General features: G+C 40.9%; 1 protein-coding gene across 1 annotated transcript; it reads right to left on the reverse strand.

The window, feature by feature from the left end:
- Window positions 1-5,296: 5,296 nt before the first annotated feature.
- On the reverse strand, window positions 5,297-26,743 carry LOC118775454 (periostin-like). Its single transcript, XM_036525388.1, has 24 exons — window positions 26,609-26,743; window positions 25,660-25,758; window positions 20,649-20,713; window positions 19,902-20,059; window positions 19,297-19,461; window positions 18,996-19,142; window positions 18,613-18,754; window positions 16,502-16,714; window positions 15,998-16,132; window positions 14,837-14,985; window positions 14,024-14,160; window positions 13,235-13,365; window positions 12,900-13,030; window positions 11,739-11,841; window positions 11,308-11,375; window positions 10,995-11,040; window positions 10,789-10,845; window positions 9,101-9,382; window positions 8,825-8,893; window positions 8,110-8,190; window positions 6,723-6,785; window positions 6,497-6,583; window positions 6,199-6,240; window positions 5,297-6,091 (listed from the first exon to the last, which is right to left on the reverse strand). Exons 1-24 carry the CDS (start codon window positions 26,725-26,727, stop codon window positions 6,033-6,035), a joined length of 2,748 nt encoding a protein of 915 aa, XP_036381281.1. The 5' UTR covers window positions 26,728-26,743; the 3' UTR covers window positions 5,297-6,032.
- Between the last annotated feature and the right edge of the window lie 425 nt (window positions 26,744-27,168).

A 27,168-nucleotide genomic window follows, 5' to 3' on the forward strand; every position in this document is an offset into this window, starting at 1 on the left:
TCTTCCTGGCTCTGATCATTTACGTATACACAAATTTCCAAAATAATCCTTAACCTAAACCCTTATGCATCAGAGTTCAACCGAATACTGAAATGTTGGCAGCGCATATTGAATTAGAGACTCGTATGAATTGAATATGAATTGAAAGTGTCTTTAGAATTATATCTAAATACACTAAATTAACAAATAGTCTTAAAGGTTATGACTTTGACTAAATCTAACATCCCATTTTGTAGTTATACTCTATTTGTTACTGTTATTGATCCTAATGCTCTTGTCATTTTATTACACTCATCTGTAATTGCATTTTCTGTCTTTAGGGAGCCTTAACTGCCAGTCTGCATTTGAATAATGAAGTGGTAAAGCATTTTTGCTTGCAGTCCATCTCAGATAAACAAAAAGTTTATTTGAGTTTGATTACAACTCAATTAAAAAGTGAACAGACACTTTTTAAGGGATGTCCTTTCTATATATGCAGACATTGGTTTACATTTTTATTGTTTTGAACCTCCATACAGGGATCTACTGTATAAAGTACCTCTAATCATTATAGTTGTATCTACTTATAACCCCTTTGTAGAGAAAGTTGTGCAGTCTTTGTTTCGGTTATATGCACTTCATAGCATCCTAATTTTCATGGCTTAATCAGTTGTTTTGGGACTGACAACCTGAGACCTAGGTAGACAGAGCCAGTGAGAGAATGTTTTGCAAGTCACACCGCCAGATGTGCACACCCATTAGATCCATCTTTGATGAGCTCACTGCTACTACAACTCTACCACTTCCATTGAAAAGGTGGAACCAGACCAAAAGAAAAACCAAATGACAAAAAACAAAGTCATATTTTCTTCTGTTCAATTCTGACTTTCACTCCACAGGTTTTCTTTGTTTATTTTTGAACACTTTGAACACTCATAAATCCAGTGTAACATAGCTCTGGGGATACCTTAAGACTGATGTACTGAAAACAAATGAAATAAAAAAATACAATAGCTGCACTGTTGAGGTGCCTTTGGAAAAGCTCCAAGGCACTTCCATCGATCAAAATAACCCATTTACCTTCCTCCACAAAACCACTGTGTGCAGAAGAATGCAGAGCTCGGAGGGACAGTGAACTTGCAGGACACACCAGGGCTTGCGGAGACACGCCAGCCACCAGGGAACTTCATCCTCAGCTGTTCATGACATGCAAACAGATAAGGAGTTTGTGTTTGGCTGGAAACCCTACTGTTTCTCTTCCATCCGACCTGCCCCTTCACCTTTCTGTCTTGAGCGGACTCTGTGCTACAAGCTGCTGTTCTGTGCATGTAAGAGCCTGCACTAGACTCCATAACTATGGTCACAATCATGTCCATGTCTGCACTATAACAGGAAATGTTCTGTAGGTGTCAAACAGTAATGGTATGGACGAGGAGAGTCTACATTCAACACTGTAATTTCTCCTGAAAACCTCTCACACTCATTGCATTAATTGAGGGGAAGCAAACTGGAGGAAAGTGTCATATTCAAGTTTTAAATTACCCAACTATACCTCAAAAAATTACAAATATCTGTGTCTGTATAGATTTATAACCTATATTACTGCTAGGTGCAGGAGAATTTGAATGCTGGCATAAGTTATTTGCTATTTGTTGGAAGGACTGGAATTAAAAGACCTTTTATATAAATTGCTGTAATCCAGTTTTAGTAGTAAGGGTAATATTTTTGTCGCTCAGCTCAGAAACATGAGGGCAGCAATATTTAAAGGAACAATGACACTGTCCCTTAATAATAGTTCTCTGTCGTATTCAGCATGTTAAATGTTAAAGCCCTACTTTAACATAATCTATCAGAAAAAACATTTAATCTTCAGTTAAATATGAGCATGTGCACACACACACTATAACAAAATAAACTCTGGAATATGAAAATATACTGTCATGTTATGCATAGTGAGTTTACAGACAGTGATGGATATGATGTCTCTGAAGTCTGTGCTTATGAAATGGTTCTAATTATAATAAAAACATGTGCATCTGAATCCATATCTGATGCCATATGAACATGTTTTTATTGGCAACTAGGACATTTATAAAATAACACTTTCCATGTGGACATAAGCGCATCTGAACAAGTCAGCTTTTTGGCCATTGTAAAAAGTCATGAGAATAATATTGTTCAGATTTCTAGTACAAATGTCACATGCTTTGTTGTGCAAAATAGGTACTATCAACACATAAAATACTTCAAAATGATTCATTTATCTCTCTAAACCTGATGACTAAAATCTGTTGATTGAAAACATCTGCTTTACTATTTTTCTTCTCACCAATGTCCTCAGAATCATTATTTTCTTTTGAATGCCACTGTCACAGAAAATATCTCTCACAGGATGGGGAGTCGCAGCTGCATCAAATGAGTATGCATTTTAATGTGTATGACTTCCTTTATCAGTCTTCCCAGCTGATTAATGTCAACAGCAGAATCCGCTAACAGTGGCCGTGTGGCGATTATCATTGCAATCCCATTCCACGCTCAGTCATGGTTGAAAGATTTCACTAACAACAATCCCCCCCCCGTCACTGCCACCACCCACACCCACCCACCCGCTTCACACTCCAAACCCACCACAGTGATAATATTATGTAGGATGCATGGCATCTACTGGGTTTTGTTTCCCTCTATCTAGACCCAGCAGTCTGTCCAACCTGAGAACACTCATTCTAGATCCCCTCTGTACACAAACATGTAAACAATATATTTTTCGTATTCTCACATTAGAATTTCATGCTTGTTATTTATTGATTGATTAACAGAAATTTGCTCTGAAAACAATATGCCTGTGCTTTACAAGGAAAGGAACTAAACAAATCCAGTTTTGCCACAAATACTTTACTTGTTTATGGTTGACAACTGACAGGTTTTTCTGATGTGACTCGCATGGCTAAATTGATATATTTCCTGTCATTTCACCAAGCACAAGATCTCTCTCTGAGATCCAATTTGGATATGTTTTGTAATTAATTAGCAGCACGTGTTCTTACAGTAAGAACTCCCACATGAATTAAACAATTTTCCATATTGTGTTGCAACATGCAGTGGACGTATACCTGCATTAATCTGTGTATATTATTAATGTCCATGTAAAATCTACAAAAACCCATAAAATGCCTCAAAAGCATTCTTACCATTAAAATAAACACAATAAATCATCAATCAATCCTGATTAAAAAATGCCAGCAATGGCAGCTGAAATTGACCATGAATATGTTAGGCTCGGTAAATCTATGGCTGTGTCAGCTCATGAGCCACAGATAGGAAGCATAAAGTGTATGTTTATCTGGTAATTATACCAAACCTGTTTTTGATTTTTTCTGCATGATTAACAAGCATTACCCTTTTAATAAGACTCTCCCAGAAGCATCTGAATTCTTATCACCTGATCGAATCCAATGTGACAGTGATGCTTTTGTTCTCCTTACATGAAGCGTTTTGAGTCAAAATGAAAAGAATCAAAACAAAAACCTGTTTTAACTTAAAACAAATCTCACACAGTTTTAATTAAGTACAGTGATGCCGCCATATTAGAATAAAAAAATTGAAGAATGAATCAGCTGCTGATGAGTGATTACTTGGCGAGCTTGGTAATCATAATAAACAAGTTCAGGTCATTTTTCAATTTGAATGTTGTAATTTCTCTCTCTTATTGATTAGTTGTCTGTGTGCCACCGCTAAGGTTTCGTCCAGGTTATTCCCAGATGAGGTTTATTAGGTGAATTATTATTGAATAATATTACCAAATTCCTATCAACTTGATACCTTGGCATAAATACATAGACGGAGTGGTTTCCCTTCTCTGGATTACCGGATTAGGATCTGGATAATGTCTACCAGCAGCAGAGTCTTCACAACAGTTGGTGTTGATGAATATGACTCCCTTACCCCTGTACTGTTACTTATTTTAATGACATCCAGAGGGATCCTAACGCTGAATCTTACCCCTTGAATCAATCCTTGGCACAGCCTTACAAACATTGTTTTGCTTAAACCCCTCTTTCTGTAGTGTAGGGTATCCAGGAACATACTGAACTTTCCTTGGTAGGTCTGCATGCCCCTGAAGCCTGCATTTCTCTTCAGTTAGATCCAATTAAACAAATACTTTTAGGTGGATGCAAACGGTTTAGTTTAAATGGACAAAGGTCTCTCCATGTGATGTCATATGGATCTTCTCCAGACCTGATACATCTAAACATTCATGGGTTTGATTAGATTATGAGGCAGCAATTAAGTGAGGCAGACATGGGGAAGATATTATTTTGATGAAATACAACATAATACTGCAGAATCAGCAAAAGAGTTCATTCATATTTCCCTGCCATGAACATGGCTCTGAGCTCAAAGCAAAAGATATCAAAAAAGAGTTTGTGGTCAGAGAAATGTCAATGTCATCTGTCTTGTTCGACAGCCTTCTTCATGTGAATGATGTCAGAATATTCCCATTTTAGGAGGCATGTGAGGAATATATTCTAAATTTTTGTATTGAATACCATGTTCAAAGGGCTTCGTGGAACACAAGAGAATATGAAAGAAAATAACTTCAGGACTGAGAAAAAACTGTTGGTGCCAATGTAGTGATGAAGCAATGCCTGATGTAATGCTTTGTAAGGGTTTTTGACTCAGTTTTTATAAGCTGTTGACATATGAAATAGAACCAGAACATGGGGATGGATGAGATCCCCCTTACATGTGGCTGATGATGTCACTGACCAATCAGCTATGGTCCTCAGCTAACACAGGGCATAAAAGGTAAACTGGTTGGGTTAGGCTCCACATTTTATAAGGTGATGGACAGGGCCAGAAGTTGTCAGTGAGGGGGTTACCTATTTGCACATCTTTGTACTCACAAGCTACTCAGGCAATAAAGTCGCATTAGTGTATGCAGGAAGTGAGGGGCACCAACAATGTACCCAGGGCACCAACAATGTACCCAGTGTAAAAATGCTTTTAAACGAGCCCTTAGATTAGGTCTCCAAAGTTTTGTGGAACACAGACTGGTGAATCTGCTCAGCAGTTCATCCTTATGGAACACAGATATCAAAGGACATGCCTTGTGCAGTATTGCATTTTCCCTTGTTTTCAGTTACTTCCACGTGTGTGTTAAGTTTGTTGCTGCCAAGGCAGTGTGTGTATATTTTCAAAAAAAAAAAAACAGCTAATTACAAATGTTGTTTTAATGTTTTAAAGCAACAACAAGATTGACATTTAATAATAACTTTTATTTGACATTTCAAAAACAAGTAAAAAAAGTGTAGTGTTGAAGAGGCTTTGTGTACATCAATGTACACAAACCCAACATAAAAAGTCACAGAAAAATATTTCAAACAAAAGTTGGCAGCATCTGCATTTTCAATCTGGGAACAAACAGACAGACAAACACATACCATTGGTAAAGGGGAGGAAAACAGGACACAGAGAAGGAGTGAGATTCCAGACAACTATAGAATAAGCGTTTAAAATCTGGTCCTTTGTCAAGCTCCATAATTTATAGTCTCAGCACTTACTGTGTGAAAATAGCAAAGCACTGCTTAATTCTATTGAGAAAAGAACAACAAATCCAAAAAGACATTCTCAGTTCAGAATGTGAGCACCGCAAAATCATGTTCATGCAGAGGTAAGCTGTCCAATCTGTTCCTCATCAGATCATCTGGCTGACAAGACAAAATTATATCCTTACAACTTAGGGATATACCTTTGGCTTACTGCCTACCTCCCCCCACTTCTCAACCAGCTGTAGCTTTTCATGTTCCCCACATGTATGAACAGCAATTGCACATATGTGTAATTCTAAATATATTTTTCATCATCAAACATATCATTTTTAGTCATCCAAGATTTTCCGATGAATTGTGGCATTTACAGACACCCTCACTTGTTGCTTTAACAAAGGATTTTCCTTTGGTATATCAATTTGGTCTACAACCATTTGCTTGATTTGGTGTGCTCCTAGAAGCATGGGGTGTCTGTCCAGTTCATGTCAGGTTGCTTGGGCATTCTCAAGGATTTCTTGTTCTGTTGGCCTGAGGGTGACGTCTTATTTTTCTCTTAATGCCAGCTGCTCAGAGGGAGAAGGAGAGGGAGTGAGAGATGAGAGGGCCTGTAGATTTTAATTATGACTGATCATTACAGGTGTCCATAAAGAATCTTTTTTTCTCCACTTACCTGGAATTCTTCTGGCTGCAGCTCTTCTCACTGGTTTACCCTCTGTAAATGAAAGTGGGGAGAAATAACAATGCATGACAAACAGAACAAACCCACTGCAACTGTGTCGAACTACAGGCTTGAAGGTGTCAGAAATCATTTCACTGGTAGAGATGCCTCATCTGAGCGAATCAAAAATATGGTTTTCAACAGCCAAATTGTTTGATTGGATGTCATTATAAAGTCATTGACGTGCAGCTGAAGAAGCTTGCCTTGCCCGTCCTTGAGAGCGGATGAGTTCTCTGAGTGATGCACTGACCTTTGATGATTTTGGTGATCCTTTCTGATTCTGCATCAATCAGCTCCGGGTTTGCCTCAAAGGTGCTTATCTTGGAGAAGTCAGGCCCTGGGCAAATGACACAATCGGTCGGAAATAAAGCCATATCACAAAGACTGTTCCTCAGATAACATATCTGGCAGATACTGTGCTTGACAGACAGATCACAGATATTACAGCAATAACAAAACCATAAGCAGAACCTTACCCTTAATGATATGGGGATCTCCTGGAATCACCTTGGTAACTGTGGTGGTATAACCTATTCCACCTTCACAGACCCAGAAAATACAACTGTGTCAATATCCATGTCCAGCAAATACAGGCATGTGCATAGATATGATAACAAGCATACATGCGAATTCCTAAGAAAAACCTCACACTGTTTGTCTTTATTCGGGCAGCAATTAAACACACCGGTGCTTCACTTGAAATAAATGTTTTCTTTATTTTTAGTGCCAGTTGGATCTGAAGACATATGTGCTCGGATCACTGCAGCCTTCACCTACTGTTCATTTCTCGTTCGCTATTAAGTCACTGTGCTGCATGATTGCCCATGCCTCATAAATGGTAGGAGGAAATATGGCTTCAGGTGGAAGTCTGCCAAGACATACAGTCTGTGAGCCACAGTATAGGAAAGGAGAAACAGCTGTGTGTGTCTCCCTGTGTATGTGTTTGTGTCTGTGTGCTTGTGTGTATGAGTGGTTCCAATCTAAGACTATTATGCAATTTAAAATGATGGGATCTGTCTCTTACCCCGTGCTTTTGCAGTCCATTCAAATCCGGCACTAATTCTCAACATAAGGGAGTGTCGTATGTTCATTTTTTAAATGCTTTCAGTGAAACCTTTACTACCTTCTGATGGTCATTAGGTATTTACAGCAGGCTTACATTTCTGCCATAAAACAGTACAAGCAGTAGTGTAGACATATATAATCTAAATGATTTATATTTTCAAACAAAGGGTACACATTAAAATTGAGGTTTATTTTTCTCATGTGTTTGAAATGTGATTCAGATTAAATTGTTCTTTTGGGAGATACACCCCTGCCTCCAAAATAATTTATTCTGGTTCATAAAATTGAGATATCAGTGATTTTTGAATAATTATTGAATGGTTTAAGCTGACTGAAGCTTTCACAAGGCTGACAGGAGTGAATCTGCCATAAAGTTATTATGTTTTGTAATTGTTCATGCACATCATAGCACAGCCTACAGTGCAATCAATATCATCCATTTGGGATTTGAGCGTGATGGCCAATCAGACAACAGACATTTTAGGCTGACTCCTGTCAATGCTTCAGAAAATGCTGTTCATATGTAAAGGATGTTTCTTTCAATGAATGATATTCTTTCATTTGAATGATATTCAGTGCACTTCGGAGCATGTTGAGATTGTGGAATAATAGCCCACTTGCAATTTCCACAGCCACATTTCTTATTTGTAAACCAAGAATTTAGCCAGGCTGAACATTCAGTTTTGGAGAAAGGCAGTGTTAATGGGAGAAGGACTGTTGGATGCTTGTTATGGACAGAGCCTGTGCGGTCACACGAGTCATTCTCAGGAAGTTTTAGTCTTCTTCTCTGCGACTAACCTCCCTCGAGGATTTGTTTGATCTCTTCGTCCTCGAGAATGTGTACATCGCTCTCAAGAAGCTTCGTAACCTTGGTAACCTCTAATGGGATAACATGGCAAAGACATTTTACATGCTGACTGCACGTACAGAAGAGAGGACACTGGAGACCTACCAGTCCAGCAGTGTAATGAAAAAACAATGGGTGACAATGAAGCCGGTAAAATTGTGCCCGTTCCTTTGTAATGCAAGCTGCAGAAACACTCCATTTGAATGACTTAGTTTGCTAATCAAGAAAGACAAATTCCTTTTCATACACTATGCTGATTTAACCAAATAAGACAATTGGTTGAAATTGAACTGCTTTGAGAATTTTTGATCTGTGGGGGGATTTAGTTTAATTCAGTCCCTGGTTTGCAAACTGTGTATCCTTCATTGACTTAGCAGGTACCTTACTCCTACTTGGTTGCACACAACAACCATTTACACAGTCAGGTATTCACTGAAGCTCAAAGGTAAAGTAGCACTGTGCATATATATACATATATATATATATATATATATATATATATATATATATATATATATATATATATATATATATGACAGTATAAGCACGATCTAGTGTTACAGTGTTGATGTGTTTTTTTCACTGACAGCCATCAGCAACAGTTAGGATTTTCCCTCATTGTAGACAGTGGACCATTTGATGAGATTGCTGTGAGTAAACACTGACCTTCCCCTAGGATCTTTCTGATTTCTCCATCAGTGTCAAACTCGCCATCAGAGGAGGTGAGCTGAGGGCCTGTGGAACAAAGACACACTCTCTTAATTATCTTCACTGCTGTACAAGCTCTCAGATGATGCAAAGCAGTTACCTTACCGAAGTCCTGAAAGTCTGCATAAGCTGATTATTCTACAAACCATTTTATTCCACCTAATTAAACAAACAGGCACAAAACAACTGCTGAGCACTGGGGCTACTCACAGGGCTATAGTGCTTAGGATATACCTTCAATGACCCTGGTGACTTTTGTGATTGTGGGATCCCCTTCGATCACCCTGGTGACCTTGGTGACTATGGGCTCCCCTTCGATGACCTTGGTAACCTTGGTGACTGTGGGATCCCCTTCGATCACCCTGGTGACCTTGGTGACTGTGGGCTCCCCTTCGATGACTTTGGTGACCTTGGTGACTGTGGGCTCCCCTTCGATGACTTTGGTGACCGTGGTGAGAGTTGGCTCCCCTTCAATGATTCCTTCAATTACTCTGGTGACTGTTGTAACATTTGGCACTGAAGAAGTAAAAAAAAAACAATATATATATATATATATAGGTCTGCTTTTAGACACTAGGACATTGCATTATTAACAACACATGGGCAGTTGAGAGAAGAGCCTTCTGGTATGTAGGTAGTGCCTTAAGATGCCATTTTCCTGCTTTTCTGTGCTAAACCTTAATGAATACTTTCAGTAAAGTTTAAGTTGTAAAAATATATGCTCACAGCCTGGTTTAAATACTTCAGGGTCATTAATTTTTTATTGTGTGGTAATAAATTATTTCTTTTGTATAATGTTTTAAAAAGGACATACTTAAAATGATTTATGCATGCAACTATTTTCTCTCGTAAAATCAGCAGTACCTAGCTGCTGCCTCAGCCGAACAAAAGGACTTTGGTCTTACTCTCTCTTTGTTACGTTCCTCAGTTAACTCTATAATGCTCCTTACTTATTCTATTTAATCTCTCGATTTATATTTTATTGTTCTACACTTGTAAATGTAAATGCACAGTATATATAGTGACATGTATATTTTCAACAGATTGTGAAATAACAAAACTATCTTAACAGTAAATTCAAAACCAGGCCTTCATTCAATGCTGGGATTCGATTGTAGCTCCCTGTTCTTGACACCAGTACACACGTCTAAACTGCCATGGACAGAATATACTAACCACTGCATAAACATCAGGGATTAGAGAAGCAGGTCCTGCCCTGTCCTAACTGAAGCCGCAATTACCTGAAGTGGGTTGTGGGTTGCCATCCATAATGAGAGCCAGGCTCAAGTTAAACAGGGAGTATCTTTGACCCGTTTCAACAATACAGATATTGTTCACTTTCACTGAGACATGACAGCCTAATTAGCTCATCTCCAGTAACTAAAAGTTTCTGGGTCTACCTGCTCAGTAATTGCTCATTACTTTATTACTTTACTATACCAAAGACACTGAGAGATGTCTCCCGAAGATAGCGTGAACCTGAGACATGCCAAATATTGGATGTCATTCAAGAGATGTTGCTTTTTTTTTTACCACAGACCAAATCTGATTAATAATGCAAGTACATTTTCCAGTTAATGAGATATTTCCAACTAATTTTCCAATAAAAACTGTGCTCTTATACTCATACATACAAGTTTTCCACTCCAAAAAACTGACGTCTGGATCAGTTTTGATAGGAAATTATGAGGGATGTGGGGTATCTTGTTGTACATAATTCTGTGATAATGCAAGACATATGCACATATACATTCACCACCTACAATGAATGTTCTTCTGTTCTGCGCATGAATGAGTATAAGCAGACGGTGACCAATGTTTGTAGCTAAAAGCACCTTGACCTGCAGATTTGAGAGGCCTGAGCCTCTCAAATGCACCCCATTGTCTTCATATTATTGCTGCTTTTTTGTTTAAGATGATACCTGTTTCAATGATGCGGGTGACTGTGATTGGCTCCGTTATGACCTTAATGGTTCTCTCTGAAAAAGAGATGCAGGGTGATTATCATCAGAGAACATCATTCCACTCCATTCCATTCCATCATTTCATTCTGCTCTGCTACTGTCTTAAACACACGCAGTACGTCAGTATGATACATGAGTGAAATCACAAAGCTACAAAGACTTACTGATGAAGGTGAGAGGGATCTCACGGTAGGTGTAACCAGCCACGAACTTGGGGGGAAATAAACACAAGTATGCAACAAGGTCATGGTGCACTATTTGTAAGGCTTACATGATCATACAATTTATAAACAAATAAATAATGTACATGTACGGAAACACATTATTAATTCATTGTTTTTTATGAGCTTACTGACTGGTGGTCCCTGTGCAGTTCTGGGATACAGCCATCTTCAAATTGTGAAGTGGTGTTACAGCACATTTCTCAATGCAAGCAGCCAAACACAGTTTATGATGGAGGCGTCTGACATGCATTACCTTAATCTGGATGTATCTGATGAGCTTCTTCAGCAACACCAGCAGGTCCTCCCGGCCGACTGGCAGGTCTGTGTCAGACAGATGCACATGGTGAGACATTACCGCACAGGATGCTTCCTGCTCTTTTGAGCCATGGTCATTCTTGGGCTCAGTGTGGCTGTGTGCTTTATGAGGTTCCAAACAGCTTGCAGTATGGTATCATGTTGCGTGGCCAATTTGACAACTTCTGATCACATGACGTTCTCGCCTAACAGAGTGGAACTGGTCAGAGGATGGCAGTGTTGATTGCTTTGCAATGCAGTTTGGGCCCCCTGTATTACACATTTTGGGCTGCACGTGTGGCCCACTTTGGAAAATGGGATTACTACCACCGCAGTGGAGAACAATGAAGTCGTCCAGCTTGTGCAGCTGCTATCAGATGTTGGACTCACCCCCGGGATACAGCATGGTTTTCACAATGTGGATCACGCCATTTGATGCCATAAGGTCATTGTCGGGGACGTTGACTGTATTCACCAGGATGGAGTTGTTAGCCTGAATGAAACAAGTACGATGACATTTAGAATAATAACTGCACTTCATGACAATTATGGTTAGAATGAAGGTAATAGTGATAATGGGGTATAATTACTCCTTTTTTCATAAGCTTGCCAAAAATAAAGTCAGATAGTGATACCAGACAGAGTTACCATAGTAATTGCCCCCTTGTTGTAAATAAAGCCTGAAAATGCCATCAAAGCATATACATTTCCTGTAATTTAGCCTCATTTCAGAGGTCAGAGAGGACTAACATCTCAGGACAGGCCCATGAGATTCTGCTCCCTCTTTCTCTCACTCCCCATCAAGTTCTCAAGTTTTTGAACATACACGTGCCCAATGTGAATGTGATAGTTAAACCCCCTGGTGTATGCCTGTCACAAACTGTAATGTCTGGACGGCCCCTCTGACTGCAGACTGGAAAAGCACAATAAGCTATTGTTGTATGACCTTGGGTGGAAAGGAACAGGGGAAGCAGCTGAAAGGTAACAGCCAGAAAGCCAGATTTTTATCCACAGGCCAGACTCCACAACTTGTGCCTTTGACTCACAGAAATTTGGCTTTAATTTAAAAGATTACGTTATCATCTAAGAAAGTGAGTTTGGAAAGGAGATGAAATAGGTTAGCTAGAGAGTCACAGGAGCGTGGCAATAAAAATGTGTGCTTAATGACTATTGTATTTCTTTGACCCCAGATTTTATGTATCACTGCTTGCCTATAATACTCAACTCATTGCCTTACTTCCCATATCCACGCAGAAAAGGCTCAGCAAGATGTTTGTACTCCACAGATACACTCACGCAGTGACAATAATGGTTATTTTCCTCACTACAAGCCAGAAATTTTGCTACAAGCTACAGGTAAATGGTTAAAGGTTAGGTAAATGCAAATTAGCTGAGTATAGGTGACTGTAATAGTGTGACATATAAAACCCTAAACAAAGTTAACAATGTCACTAAAGAAGGTAATTTCAGCAAGGGCTCTAGTGTCTTAGCAGTTGACAAGGACAGTGCAGCTAGCTGGAATGAGAGGTGTGGGGCACCGTGGATACGTACAGACAGCAGTCGAATGTTGCTGCCCTGGATGGTCTTAAGAAGATTGGTGACTCCTCCTTCCAATCCTCCAGTGATGAAGACACCATTACTGAAGTGGTAAAGCAGGATAGTCCTCAGGGCATTGACGTCACCTGATTACAACAACACAGAGCGGGAGACGGGAGGTCATTGCAAAGCCTGCCCAGTGCTACACAGCAACACAAAAAAAAAACGGGTCTAGTCTTGTTCTATGGCTGAGGCAACAGGCTTGAGTGCTGAAGATCCAAACATTTACCAGCTGCAGATTGTGTTCCTCAAGGGAGGAGAGCAGGATTAAGACAGGATTAAGGACTCACTGGTTAGCAGTTCAATATCCTCCGGGCTCAGACCCTCAAAGGCATCATCAGTGGGGGCAAACAAGGTGTAGCCTCCCTCCTGATTGAGCAAGTCAGTCAAACCAGCTGCCTCCATCAGGGACAGGAATATCCTGCAACCCATGAGCATCAAACACTTGCATAACTGAGACATACCACCCTACAAGGGTTCAAAATCAGTTTATAAGATAAATATCACATATATGCTTGTGTGATTGAACAATAGTCTGAAAATGTAGACTATATAAGAAAATATAAGCAGTAATATCTGTGGTAAAATGAAAAAAGCATATTTGATAGTACAGAGATTCAGGAATGTATGCTTTGAAGTTTAACATGACACCAGTTTTAGCAATATGCAACATAGTCTGCACACACAGCAGCACTGAAGATTCCAAAACACTTGCATGGAGCCAATGGCCATTCTTTGCATTACAAGTCTCATAATGCACTATGGGAGGACAAATACTGAACAGAGGATAAACGCATCCTCCACTAGTGTCATTTCTGCAGCCACTAGACGAGTTGCTTGAAAGTGTTGTTGAGTTGCGTGATGAAAGGACCCTGCCCAGCATAACTCCATCTTCCCTACTGCGGACTCCCCAAAATTATGAGGCTACAGTCCGCACTGGAACTTGCAATGGCTTGAGCTGTAGGTCTCAGCCCCAACCAAATTAGCAATGAGTGAGCCCCCAATACTACAGTTTTATGCATACCTAACCAGAAAAATGCTTCAGAAAGCCCCCAGTAATTAAAAAGCTAGGTCCTTACTTGAAGCGTCCGTCTGCCAACAGGATCTCGTACATAGTGGATTCGGCCGGTTTGATGAGGGTCCTCATGAGGTGCAGGGCACCATTGCTCCCCTCCTTGCTGCCCCTCACCATGCAGGCATTCTCAATGCACACCGCCTGGGGAATATTGGGAGAGACCCCACACATCACTACTGTGACCATTGAACTACAGTTCAGGGGACAAAGTGTGTGTTTACAAGCACAATAAAACCAAACTGCAGCTAGCCAAAGACAGCAGTGCCCTTTTCTGTAGAGAGTCTACATTCCTGCCAAGCTTTTAACACTGCAGCATACGAGGAACGAAGGAACAATGTAACAGAGATCTTAAAATCAGGGGTCTTTTCAGGGTCCATGTGAACATCTTCCTGAGAGACAAATGTGAAGAAGTGAGAAATGACTGCCAAAAGGAGTCTGGCAAGTACATATTCAGAGGGGTTTTTTTCACATGAAGAAAAACGTAAATAGTATCATTGACTCTTAAGATGGAATGAAACCAAACACATTTTGAGTTGTCCTAAACTTTTTAATGAGTTTTATCATGGGTTACTTTTTCCAATATTTACACATTTTGTTAATTCCAGTAATGATAGATCTCATAATGTTGTATAAATAATGAATGTAATATTTGCATAAATATGTTGAGAAAATCTGAGGACAAACAGCAAAGCTGGGGTGCTGAGTGGGGCCCCTCAGATTCTCAGATTTTTGGCCTGTCTCTAATTCTGTGCCTCCCTCCTTCTCTTCCTCCATCCCAGTTGGCCAACTCAAGCGGATTGAGGTAGGGGGGACTCACGGTACGATAGATGAACACCCGCAGCAACTTTCCTCCAATAGTCTCCAGCTTCTGACCGTTGTACAACTGGCTCAAGGTCACTTTCAGCTTCAGAATGTGGTTCTCCAGAATGATCTTCAGCAGACGCTGATCCATCCCCATAACCTCATCTGTAGATCACAACAAGAGGGAAAGAGAGAGAGGGGGGAGGGAGAAAGAGAGAGAGACAGAGAGAGAGAGAGGTGCTGAAAAGGTAGGTTCTAACAGCACTACGCTAACCAACACAATGGTTATTACCTTGGAGCAAAGATCACTTAGATCGAATTGTTTTTTTCATCATGTCACAAACCTCAAGGCTGCTGACGGGATTAAATGTCTTCGTAAGATCTTCAAATTTGAAGCACTAGAATTCCATTGAATCCAAGATGTTACTAATAACAAATCAAACCGCTAACTGCTTATGCCTTTGCTCACTGTTATCAATTTAAAGACTCTGACAAAAGGTCAATATTGTCCATCATAAACAAATGCCCTCAAATGTAAAAAAAAAAAAAAAACATATAAAAAGTAAGATACATTGCTCAGTGGATAATCCACACCCTAATCTTACCAAAATCCATCTGCAAGAGACTTTTTTGGAGGACCTCTAATGTCTTTCTGGCCTGAAGAGTTGGCAATACTACCTTGGACAGAACAACACAAGTCGAAAAACGGATAGTGAAAAACAAGCCAATCTGAGTGGTTCATTACTGTCTGAGATGGTGATTCATTGAAATAATAAATAGGAAAATGAAACAGATCCCTGTGGGTACCACTGTCCTCTTGCCCAAACCACCCCGACACGCACACCACTCAGAAGGGTATGATTGATGTGTTCACTCCAGTGCTACCACACATGTGTTGCAAATTGTGGAGCAGGACCTGAGACGGCTGGCCACGTGTGAGGTCTTAGGGTACTGCTGTGCGGACATGATGGATGTCCTGCTCTGTGCTGAATCAAAGATCGTCAGACCGAAATCACCTTGTTTTGCCTGTGAGCCGCTATAGTGCAGGCAAACTACACATGTGAGCTTATGGTTCCCGCAGAAACCTCCTGTTTCCTTGGCCTGATGTCACGAAGCTACATCTGGAGCAAGCACGGAGATGTGGTAGATGTTGTCGACTGTAGATTGGGGGCCTCACCAGTAAACACTGAGTTGAGCGGGGCCAGGAGTGTGTACTCTGTCTCTGGTTTCATGGCAGCAGCCAGTCCAAGCTCAGAGACCATGTCACTGAAGGTGCTCTGAGAATCACCCAGCAGCTCCATCACCTGCTTAGCTTAAGGACGTAAAAAACAGGATAACATTCAGAATGCTCACCTATTAATATTATTCATATATCTTTAACTGCTGTTTGGACAAATGTCATAAAGTGTTATTCTGGGCATTACACTGCTGCGCTGTTAAACTACCAGTTCTATCTACATATAGGTCATTAAGATATGTTATAAACTAGCAATAAACATGCTTATAATAAAACTATATTTATACATTTGAGTTGAATCCAAAACACTCAAACAAAACACAAATATGCTGTCTCAATGGCTACAAAATACATAACATTAGTTAAAGCTGGAGCAACAGAGAAGCAAAGGGTGCAAATGTATTTTTTAGAATTCTCTCAAATATCCTTGAGATTGAAGCTCACCTGAATTGGGCATGAGCACCTGGTCAATGAGGTGGATGACACCGTTGGATGTGACGATGTCCTTCTTCAGCACCATCTTGATTCCATTGACAGTCAGACTCTCGCCATCGCAGCCGATCTCAATGTTGGAGCCCTCCAGAGTCTCGTAGGAGGTACCGGCCATGATGGCTTCAGAACACTGAACCGAGTCCAGGATGTGATACTTCAGCAGGGCTGGAAAAAGGGCCACACACAGTCAGAACGCTGACATCTGCACAGCCATGTGCATGTACAACACATACACATACAATCAGAACTGGTTTGGGGCGACAACATAAATGGACACTGAGTGAGAGCAGTGGTTTCTGTGGTCAAGGCAGAATCCATTGTACTCAAAATGGGAAGACATGTGGAACAATGGCCAATTCCTCCTGGGGAGAGAATTCTGGCAGGGGTGACCCTGGGTCAATAAAGCCCTCTCTGAAGTATATCACTACAACCACATGTGAATAAGTGTCCAGGGGACAAAGAACAGGCATGTCAAACACATATGCAGCTAGTCAAAGAAGGCAGCAGTCTTTACTGTAGAGAGTTTGCATTTCTGCTGAATATTGAACACTCCAGCATGTATGCACATTAGAACAGAGCTCTTAAAATCAACTTTTGAAATGCATGCAAACATCAACATGTGAACTATCACTGCCAAAAAAATCTAGGACAAGCATATTCAGAGATTTTGATTTGCACGTGAAGAAAAATGTGATTTATAAAATTACCAATTCGCTGGAATTAAGTCTATCATATTGTGGTTTCCCCTTGGTTTGGAATGACAGGCTTGAACATGTGAAAGTTTTTTTGGCACAAACCCACGATAATTCGATTTCAGCAACCACAGAACTAGCAATGTTGTATAAATAATCAACAAAAAATGTAATAATTGTGCAAACATGTTCCGCAAAACCACAGACAAACTGTAAAGTAAAAGGATGTACTATTCTTTCAAGTCATTGCTCTCAGCTTCTTGACCTGTCCTGATCTGGGGTCAGTCTATTGTTGCCTTACGCAAACTCCCTTTATCGTAGTGTTCCAGGACCCACATGTCCAACTGAATGTTCCCTGTTCCCTGTCAAACTGTAAAGTGCTCGTATCATATAGATCCAATCAGGGACACATCAAAGGATTCAAGGACAGGTTCCAAGTTTTCCGGCTGCAAATAAAACTTTAAGAATCCTGATCATGCCAGATTACCCTTGAGCGTTTGGCTCCTTGTTTTTTTTGGAACTATATTGCTGTCAGGGCCCTCTAATCTTTCTAATGGTTTTCTTTGCACAATACACACTTATGTCATCCTTGAGGCACCCAGTACTGATCGGTCCAATAGTTTGATGAAATAGATTTTTCTGCGATCTTACGCATGTGTTAAGCATAAAGTTGGCTTATGATTGCTTCTACAATAAATTCATTATGGCAGGAAAAAAAAATAGAATTTTAGGCTATGAAATGTTACCTTTTGTGACAAGCTGAAATGAGTCATCAGTGCATTTATTCTTTCAAGGCATGCAAAGAGAGCTTAGCCAATATTTAGTTACAGGATTAAAGACATCAAAGCTGTGCTGTAAAAGTTTAAAACTGAAATAAACTCCGAGGAGTGTCAAAGGTTGGATTTCTCTCTAGTGTAAAGGCAAATATGTTAATCAAGAGATTATCTTGTCAGAACCTGTGCACAATGAGTTCTTCAGAAATTGTGATTCATTTGGACTTTACCTGACACTGGACGCTTACATCAACTGAGATTTGCATACTGTTGGCCAATTATCAGAGAATTTCAAATCGACAGCAGTTGACTGAGCAGCATGCTAACCAGGGAACCAGTTCCATAGAGAGTAGGGAAGCCTCACTAGACCTCAGCTGTATGCTTCACACTGTTATTCTAGAGCAAAGGCCTTTATTTGCAGTATGCATACCGTTGAGACTATGTAAGCCCTGCTCAGGGTTTTCCTTGGAGAATGCACAGATGGCATCCCCCATATAATAGAAACACTTGTTTCACACGCTTTTCCACCAAAGTCCCGTACATAAAGCAAACTGTGTTTGGTTCAACTGAATTCCCTTTTTTTCTCGCTGTGGTTTACCTTGGAGGACTCCCTTGTCGTTCATGAGTCTCTCCAGAACCTCCCTGTCCACCTTTTCGAAGGCCTCGTTGGTAGGGGCAAACAGGGTAAAGTGACCTGGCTGACCCAGTTTCTCCAGCCATTCGGAGGCAAGAGCAACAGCCTGGAGAGAAACCAGTGGGTTCAGTGATTTTACCCATTGTACATTACTTACATACAATCCTTTTTATGCCAAAACAAAAAATGTATAAAATCTTTGGTTTTACATTTATTAACAAAGTATTTGATCTCCCTACATTGTATATGTATTTAATTCTGATGCAGACTCAAGATCAAATTCCCAAAATATATTAATGTTTGCTAATAATGAAAACTACTATCATTGTTCTGATTGTGGTACTTACACTCAGAGATGTCAGCTCATCATTAACTTCGATGACGTCCTGGATGGTGTTTCCCACAGCAGTGATGACACGGTCAATGACATGCACCACTCCGTTGGTGGCCACCTGGTTACCGTGGATGATCCTGGCACAGTTCACTGTGACAACCTATAGGGGAGCCGTGAAGACGATGTTCAGCCTGACCTACAAACTGGACAAAATTGCCCCTTATATTATATCATATCTAATTTTGCATTTTTTGTCTAAAGATTGTCAATTTCCTCTTGTATGGGGCACTGTCTCCGCTGTTATTGAAACAAACCCCATTCGAGTAGTGGTTGATGAACAGGCCCAGGTCGTTGTACATAGATGTGACTGTCATTCCATTCTTCAGGTCTTTGGTCAGGAGGCGACGGTTGACCATGTGATAGCGGAGGGCGTTGTACAGCTCGATGTTCACATTGCTCACCAGAGCACTCCTCACTGACTGTAAACAAGGAAGCAGACTTCATCCATCCAAGTTCTACAGCGATCTAGCAAGACAATCACTGAATTTGTTACATTCACTGGAAGTACCAGGTGTATGATAAGGGTTAACATACTAGCAAGGAATCCTTCCATTTAAGGTGCTCAGAATAAAATTGTTGCCTATTTGAAGAAGAATCTGCAACCCCAGAACAGAATTGATGCTGCTTTTATACAACATGTTATCATATTTAGTTGAGTATATTTCAACGTTGTAAAGTTATTTTGACTTGCATTAAGGGTGTTATGTACATATTATGTTTATTATTTCCATTTACCTTATATTTTTCCACATACTGTAAATCACTTTAAAACCAGTTAAGGAGACTCATTAATGTAAATGCATACCATTTCCATTGCTGTTAATGTATTTCTACGGCATATTTTTTGTGGCTGACTCACAGGTTCTAAGAGATCCCAAGCGTCATTGCTGGGTGCAAACATGGTGTAGGATCCAGAGCCCTCAATCTCCTCCCTGAGCTTGGAGATATCTGAGTACTCCTGGGTGGTGATGGCCTTTACCAGGCCCAGAGTTCCATAAACATGGTCAATTGGGGCCACTAGGAAAGACAGGGAAATTACAACATGGCTTATAAAGTGTAATCGCGCCAATTAGTACCAGGTAACTGCTGTGTAAGTATATGTTTTTACAGTTCAGGGTTTATGTAATTAACTGTAATTAACTTGGGTCGTTGATTCTACATCAACCAAAAACCCCTTTGATAACTCCAGACCATCCCACAATCTAGCTGTTAAAAGAAAAACAAACTGTAAAACATATATACATACTTAGCAGTTACAGAGTACATACTTATTGGAACGTTGCCCACCTCGTAAAAGAATGATTGCGAACAAAATACCAAAGTATTTAATAAAGTTCTAGCAGTTGCAGCTTTCCTAGAACATAAAACAGCAGGCATTTTAACAAGCTCGTCTTCACCTACAACCTAATGTAGTAGTTTGGGCCAAAAGTGATTGAGCAAGCAACACTTCTGTTCTGCACATTTGCCAGGAACAAGCTGTCCTACCATTCCTTCATCATATTTATCCACATGCTGCAGTGCTCCCTAGTGAAAATATATCTATTCGACCGGGGACTAGTATGAAGGATTAATGCATGGCCTGCATTCCTAGCACACACTGACACACCTGCAGGGCAACCTCGCATGCCATCCAGCTTCATGTACCCGGGACAGCACTCATAAAGGACAGTCCTGTGAAGGAAACCCAAGAGAGAACAGAGAGCGAGATTTTCACTGGGTACTGACTCAGTGATACAAAGTGTATCTACAACAGCACTTTCTCTGTGCACTGACAAAACACTGGAGTATATCTATGACAGCACGTTCCCTGGTCACTGAGAAACAAACAATATATCTACTACAGCACTCAGTAGAACTGAAGAAGATGAGAAATTCAGAAAATCTTCACTGGCTACAAACGATACAGAAACATTGTAACGTGTAGCAGGCTTGCACACATTGTACAACACACTAACAAAAAAATCTTTGAATCATATTGTTCAGAATGATGTTCATTTGCCAGTTAATCCTACCTCATGGAAGCTGTCATGGACAACGTTTGGAACAAAATCAGGATCAGCTATGCACCCAAGTATCTCACTCAGGGTGTGGCCCATATTAAATATGTGAAATGATTCATTCCTCCAGTGTGCCATGTGGACCACATTTTTCTGTGTTCTGCCTTACACACTGAACAGCACTACAACTTACATAACCCACTTAAGAGGCCTGAAGAATTACAAAAGTATAATCAAATATTCTAGCCAGGAGCTATACTATAGTCAGAATGTTTTCAATTACTATAACATAAGACTTTAAATGGTTATATTTTATTACACTTCGTTAAAAGTCTGAGCAAAATTACAAAAATAAACTCTGGAACCAAAAGAGACAATTTGTGACCTAAACAAACCTCAAATAAGTGCTTATAATTCATAATTATTTCATGGCTGCAACAATACTGTGCCAGCGTATGAGACGATTTTATCTGTGCGCGATTCAAATATATTAGCTGCTGAAAGGTTAAATACTACTTAATTCCGCTTGAAAGTCTCAATCCAAGCCAAAGTAATTTTGCTTTCAAAGTAATTTAGATTTATTTTTCGTTTTAACACCAAGGTTTTGATGCACACAGTGCATAAAAATTGCACATTCCTTTTGTGCTGAATGCTTTGGTCTGTGTGCTCTATGGAGCCAGTCTATAGGGGAAGTCCCTCTCCTCTGGGACATCCATTGAGAGAAACGGAAGGAGAGATACACTGATATCAACCAACTCTTTGATGTCAGTAAGGGAAAAAGTCAACTCTGTGTTCTCAGGCTGACGTACAAAGGAAATTTGAGAGGAAAAGATTCATCATCTTGAATTGCTTTTCAGTATGTGGCAGCTGTGTTTTGCTGAGTTTTTGGAGAAAAAAATTCCATATGGCTTAAACCAAATAATGAAAGATTCAAGAAGATTCACAGTAGAGGGAAAGCTGAGTGTTATGCAGTGTTGCATCAACCTGTCTGTAATTTTTACTGTACCATCGCTCTCCCTTCCAAACAAAGACCAGTTTGATATAATTACCACAAGAAAGCTCATTAATTCAAGTGCGGTAACCTAATCAGAAAAGTAGATGAGCACTAGAAAGCTTGACCTGTTGGTGGAGGGAGATGGATTGCTAGGTGTAGGGAATACTTGTATGCTAGTCCTTCTACACAGCATGCTTAAGCAGCATCTCCTCATAAGCAGCTATGAGGTCACTGCACTCCAGGGCTCATCTGAGGAGTTAATGACATTTAGCATTAATGGTGGGTATAAACCGGAAATCCATTTGCTGGGACTCGTGAAAGAAGAGTGGATTCCAGATGGACTTGTATAAGCAACCTGCCTGGCACATAAACACACGTGAGCGCTGCCGAGATGGAATACACACAGACCAACATAAATGGTTTATGTCAAGCGGGACCTCTGTTACGTCACATCATATTATGTGCGCCAGTTCTGGAGGCCATTGGGATCACTCTGACAAAGTGTTACATCGTTCGCTGCTCCTTTGGATTTTCTCATTTCCTACCACTTTCCCAGCCCCATCTTCCATTTCCTGCCCCCCAACAAGCAGCATGTTAGCTCAATGATCACCCTTTGCATGATGAATTCACTTGATGTGACATACAGATTTAAACTGTTACATGAAATTTGGGGGCTATATTATGTAATGTAACAGAGGGTCAGATGGCTTTATGGCAATACATGAAGGGACGGTGAGTCTAAAAGAATTTAAGTGAATATTTGAATAATTTAAATCTGAGTACAGAATAATAGCGCTTGTCTCAAAAACCACGTGTAAGATACATATATGAATATGTATATAGGTATGTGTCCTGTGCATAATTTTTAAAGCAAGCTCTAAACAAACCTACTTGTAAGACTGACAACACATCTTTCTATAATCTCCCAAGCAACAATTAAGTGTAACTGATACCACATGGGCACCAGGGTTTTTTATACAAGCATATAAAGAAAATTAATCCCTGCAGCACAGCTCAAAAAATACACCAGTCAATGAGGACACTTCTCACATTCTAAAAACGTTGGTAGCTACTCCAAATAATTGAATCCCTTTTTGCAAACACCTTAGATATATGTTTTGTCAAGAAAAAGAGGGTAAAAGTATCTCAAGCAAATGAATGTCCCTTTCTCTCACTCAGACCTAAGTAATGCTTTCCTCTGAAAGTAATTCATGGAAGTTGGACAGTTAATGTTGCAAAGCCATTCCAAACATGTCGGCACGCAAGATGTCTCACACAATGCTTGGCCCCTGGCATCCGTGGCTGAAGCACAGAGAAATTGATTTAGCACCTCTGCGGTGCAATCAATTTAACACTTACGCAGTGTAACTGATTTAACACCGCGGGAGTTTAACCGATTTAAGAGCTCGGGAGTGCAGTTGATCTAAAAAACTCAGCAGCTGGCTCCTGTTCTCTTGGGGCAGGAAGAGGAGAGTGACATGAAGCAGCCATCGTGGCTGTGCACACTTCCTCTGCTGCCGCTGAACAATATTCTCAGTGTCAGGGGGGGCCGTCGGTGCTGCAGGAGCCAGCGAGGCTGAGTCAACCTTTCCCTCCCTTGAGGCGGCAGCCAGGGAGCAGTGGAGAGGGCCGTAATGCTTCCTCATCAGGGAGAGCCCTCTCGCACAGTGGGACAGGCAACCACTTCCACATGTTCCACACAGCCGGGAGGACCCGCCACAGGCTGGCCCTACGCCAAGCGGTACGGAGCGGGCTGAAGGGGAGGGAGCGGGAGGGAGGGGATGTTAGACGGCAGCTGTGGCACAGGAGAAAACAGAGGCGGATGTGTCTCTTGCAGAATGAGAAAGGTGGAGAGGTAAAGACAAAAAGCTCCTGCTCAGGTTGCAGAGAGGCTAGCTGCACCAGCAGGGAATAAGAGTAAGGACTTACTCTTAGAGTATGGGAGGCCCTCAGGGGACATGGTTCACTGCCACTGCCCCCCATTACTCTGTCATTAAAATATGCTGAAAGGCCGGATGGCGGCGAGGGGGGAAGGGTTTAAGTGATGGCAACCCCCCCTGCATCCAGGTGGAGAGTCAGGATGGAGTATAATGATAATGAAGACAGTTTGCGTGCTTTTTCTCCCACACAGCAGGAAACTTTGTCACCTCCTGACGCGGGAGCAGAACTGAAAAATACTACTGCTGCCAACAACACTGCAGGAGATATTGTTTTACCCTTAAACATTGACTCCACATTAGCAACCCCCAGAGCAGAACTCCATCATTGTAGTCAGTCCAGATGACAGATGTGGACTGAATACAGAAATTCAGGGGAAATGTTCAGAGTAAATGCATTTTATACACAATCCCTTATTATTACGCAAACATTGGACTGCGGATCCTTATGCAGAACTCTTACTCAGATGCCCTGTGGGTAATTTCTAAGAAATGCTGAATACTCATGCAAAGCTCCATAGAGAGTAGAATTCACAGAAAAGCACAAAAGTGCTAATTGTCAGGCAATTACAGGCAGAAGGGAAAATTAAGAGTGACCGCAGTGCATGTTTGAACAGAAAGTCTGAAAACAAAAACGCGGACAGACTGATCATCTGAGTATTTAGGAAGGACAGCTCTGCTCAAAGTGAGGACACTACATGCCAATATGGACCATGTTAAACAATGTCCCACAGCTCCAAATCTCGTAGCCACAAAACATCCAAGCGTCCAAGTGGTTTGCCGTCATTCTAACCAGGGAGAATTTTCTCATTTAAATGTTGGTACAATGAGAATGTTCATACATTTATATAATAATTTTTCTGCATCATGCAATCAAACACATTCATTGTGTGAAAAATAAAAGTGGGTGTGGGAGAGAATGTAAGACAGAATGGGGGAGAGAAAGGGGGGGGGGGGGGAGAAAGAGGGAGGGGTACCTCTCCGTGCTTAGGGCCCTTTTATACAGCCTTCATTTCCTGCCTACCAGTGGAAACCGTGAGTCCTGTCTTAACCAGCTCCCACACTTCATGCCAACCACCTGCTTTTTTTATTCTGTTCCTGGAGGACAAGCTCTTGACAAGCCCTAGGTAGTAGAATGTCACTGAATGCCAACACAGTACAAATGCTCTCAAAATTTGTCATCATTCAAGTGATCCTGCTTAAGAAATTAGCCTGACGTCTGAATATCTTATAGACAGAGCTCTATTATCCACTTGTCGACAGTCAGTTAAAACATTACCTAGCTGCTTACACTGGTACGACTGGCATTTATATCGACAGTGATGGAACATGGAAAACCTGAATAAGAGTAGGATCTAGCACCATGAGTGTCAACAGCGCTTGGCATTATCGTACTGGAGGCACAAAGAAAACCCCCAAGACAGCACTCTGCTGAAATGATTGACTTTTCCCTTTTTTGTGAGAATGAGATCACCTTTCAAAAAGCAGGGAAGAAGGGAAGAGTAAGACCCGGTGGAGCTTAGGGTATGAGCCCCAGGCACCCATGGAGCTCCCGCCTTCCCCCCATCCCTCACCAGGTCGGGTGGGGTGGGGGGTCACCTTTGACCTTTTACACATCCATGAGCAGCTGTGCCCTACAGTGTCTCCCGGCACATTGCTTGGCAGACAGTAAAAACCCCGCCCACTTACGCCTTCTTTCCGCAGATAGCCCCCTGGTACCAGTTTCGGCAAGTGCTGAAGTATTTCTTCTTGGTCCCCATGACCTGCTGGAGGGCGCACACATTTGGCCTGAGAGAGGGTGAGAGGGGTATGAGGCATACGTGTTGGGGTTGGAGGGGTTGACAAGAGAAAGAGAGATTTTAGCCCAAAGGGATAAGCAGAAAGGCTGTGAATGTGTGATGCATTTTAAACTCTTTGAACTGTTACCCCAGTGCCATGGTAACTGTTTTGTTAATATAGCAAATAATGGACCCCAGCGGGAACTTAGTTATTAAATAGATTTGATGCAATTCTTGGAACATTTCATAACTGCGATGGTTTGTAATGAATGTAGTGAATGGATAATTCATTAGACCATTAACTCTCTTACATGACCACAATTATAAGCATTACAGCAAGATCATTTTAGATTGATTCATAAAATATTTTGATTCTTTACACACTAATGCTAAATGTCTCAGCACATGAAAAGGGTCTATGAATGCATGTTTTTTTCCAACTAGCGCAGGTCAGGTTTTAATTTAACATATCAGCACATTCCACATCAAACTGAGACAACACTGACAATGTTATCTTCATTCTTGAGACCAATGTAAGCTGATCTAAATGTTATTTCCTTTAGAGGTCAGTAAAATCAGTAAATAGCTCTGAAACACGAAGCCTAAATTTACATTTTGTATTTAAATTGTGTATTTAATACTTTTGTAACAATATGTTCAGTTTTAAGTGCTCATGTCCATTTAATCAATTCATTTTACATCTGCAAAAAACTACTTTTTGCGTTTGTCATAACTCAGCAAAATAATATTAATAAGCCAAATATGCCAACTTTTCCAGTCATTAGCTAACAGTGAAATGATCCTAAAAGGTGCTGCTACATTGTTATATAAAATAATAGCTCAGGGTCTCTGACTCTTACCCCTCATTCTTTGCCCTGATGCGACTGTGGGTCACAATCTTGTCATACGCCGAGGAGTCGGCCTGATCAAAGGCAGACAGCGCGATTAGCACAAACACAGCTGCAAACAGGAGCTTCATCCTTACTTCCCCTGCCGGTGTGACAAAAAAACCAGAAATGGGAGCGGGTGTGGGAGAGGGAGTTTATATACCACTGGGCTCTCTCACGTTAGGAGGAGGGCAAAATATCAACCTGCACTCTATACTACCGCCCCTCTCCCAGTGCCCTGGGGATGACGACCACCCCTCTGTTGCTCCGAGGGGGCTACTGCACCCCCTGGAGAGACATGGAGTAATTTTCATCCCTTTCTTTGATTTTGTGTTTAGGGTCCATGCTCTCAGTTTCACAAAGCTCTTGTTTGATGTATACATTGAGCAGCTGCTGATATTCATTACAGGGTTAAATTTGTGAGCCCAAAGGGACTTTTTTGGGAGAAGCAGAAAGTAGGAGTACTTTTGTCTTAAAAGATTGGTGTGCTTGTTTTCTAAGTGGGTACACAACTGATTTCTTCTGTTTTCCTG

This window comes from Megalops cyprinoides, chromosome 3 (assembly GCF_013368585.1).
Source record: "Megalops cyprinoides isolate fMegCyp1 chromosome 3, fMegCyp1.pri, whole genome shotgun sequence".
Taxonomy (NCBI): domain Eukaryota; kingdom Metazoa; phylum Chordata; class Actinopteri; order Elopiformes; family Megalopidae; genus Megalops; species Megalops cyprinoides.

Coding starts and splice junctions, on each gene's coding strand:
- LOC118775454 (XM_036525388.1), bottom strand. CDS start 26,727: ATGAAGCTCCTGTTTGCAGCTGTGTTTGTGCTAATCGCGCTGTCTGCC. Junction 18,755..18,995: donor ATGAGCTGACATCTCTGAGT/GTAAGTACCACA, acceptor GTTTCTCTCCAG/GCTGTTGCTCTTGCCTCCGA. Junction 11,842..12,899: donor GCAACATTCGACTGCTGTCT/GTACGTATCCAC, acceptor TGTTTCATTCAG/GCTAACAACTCCATCCTGGT.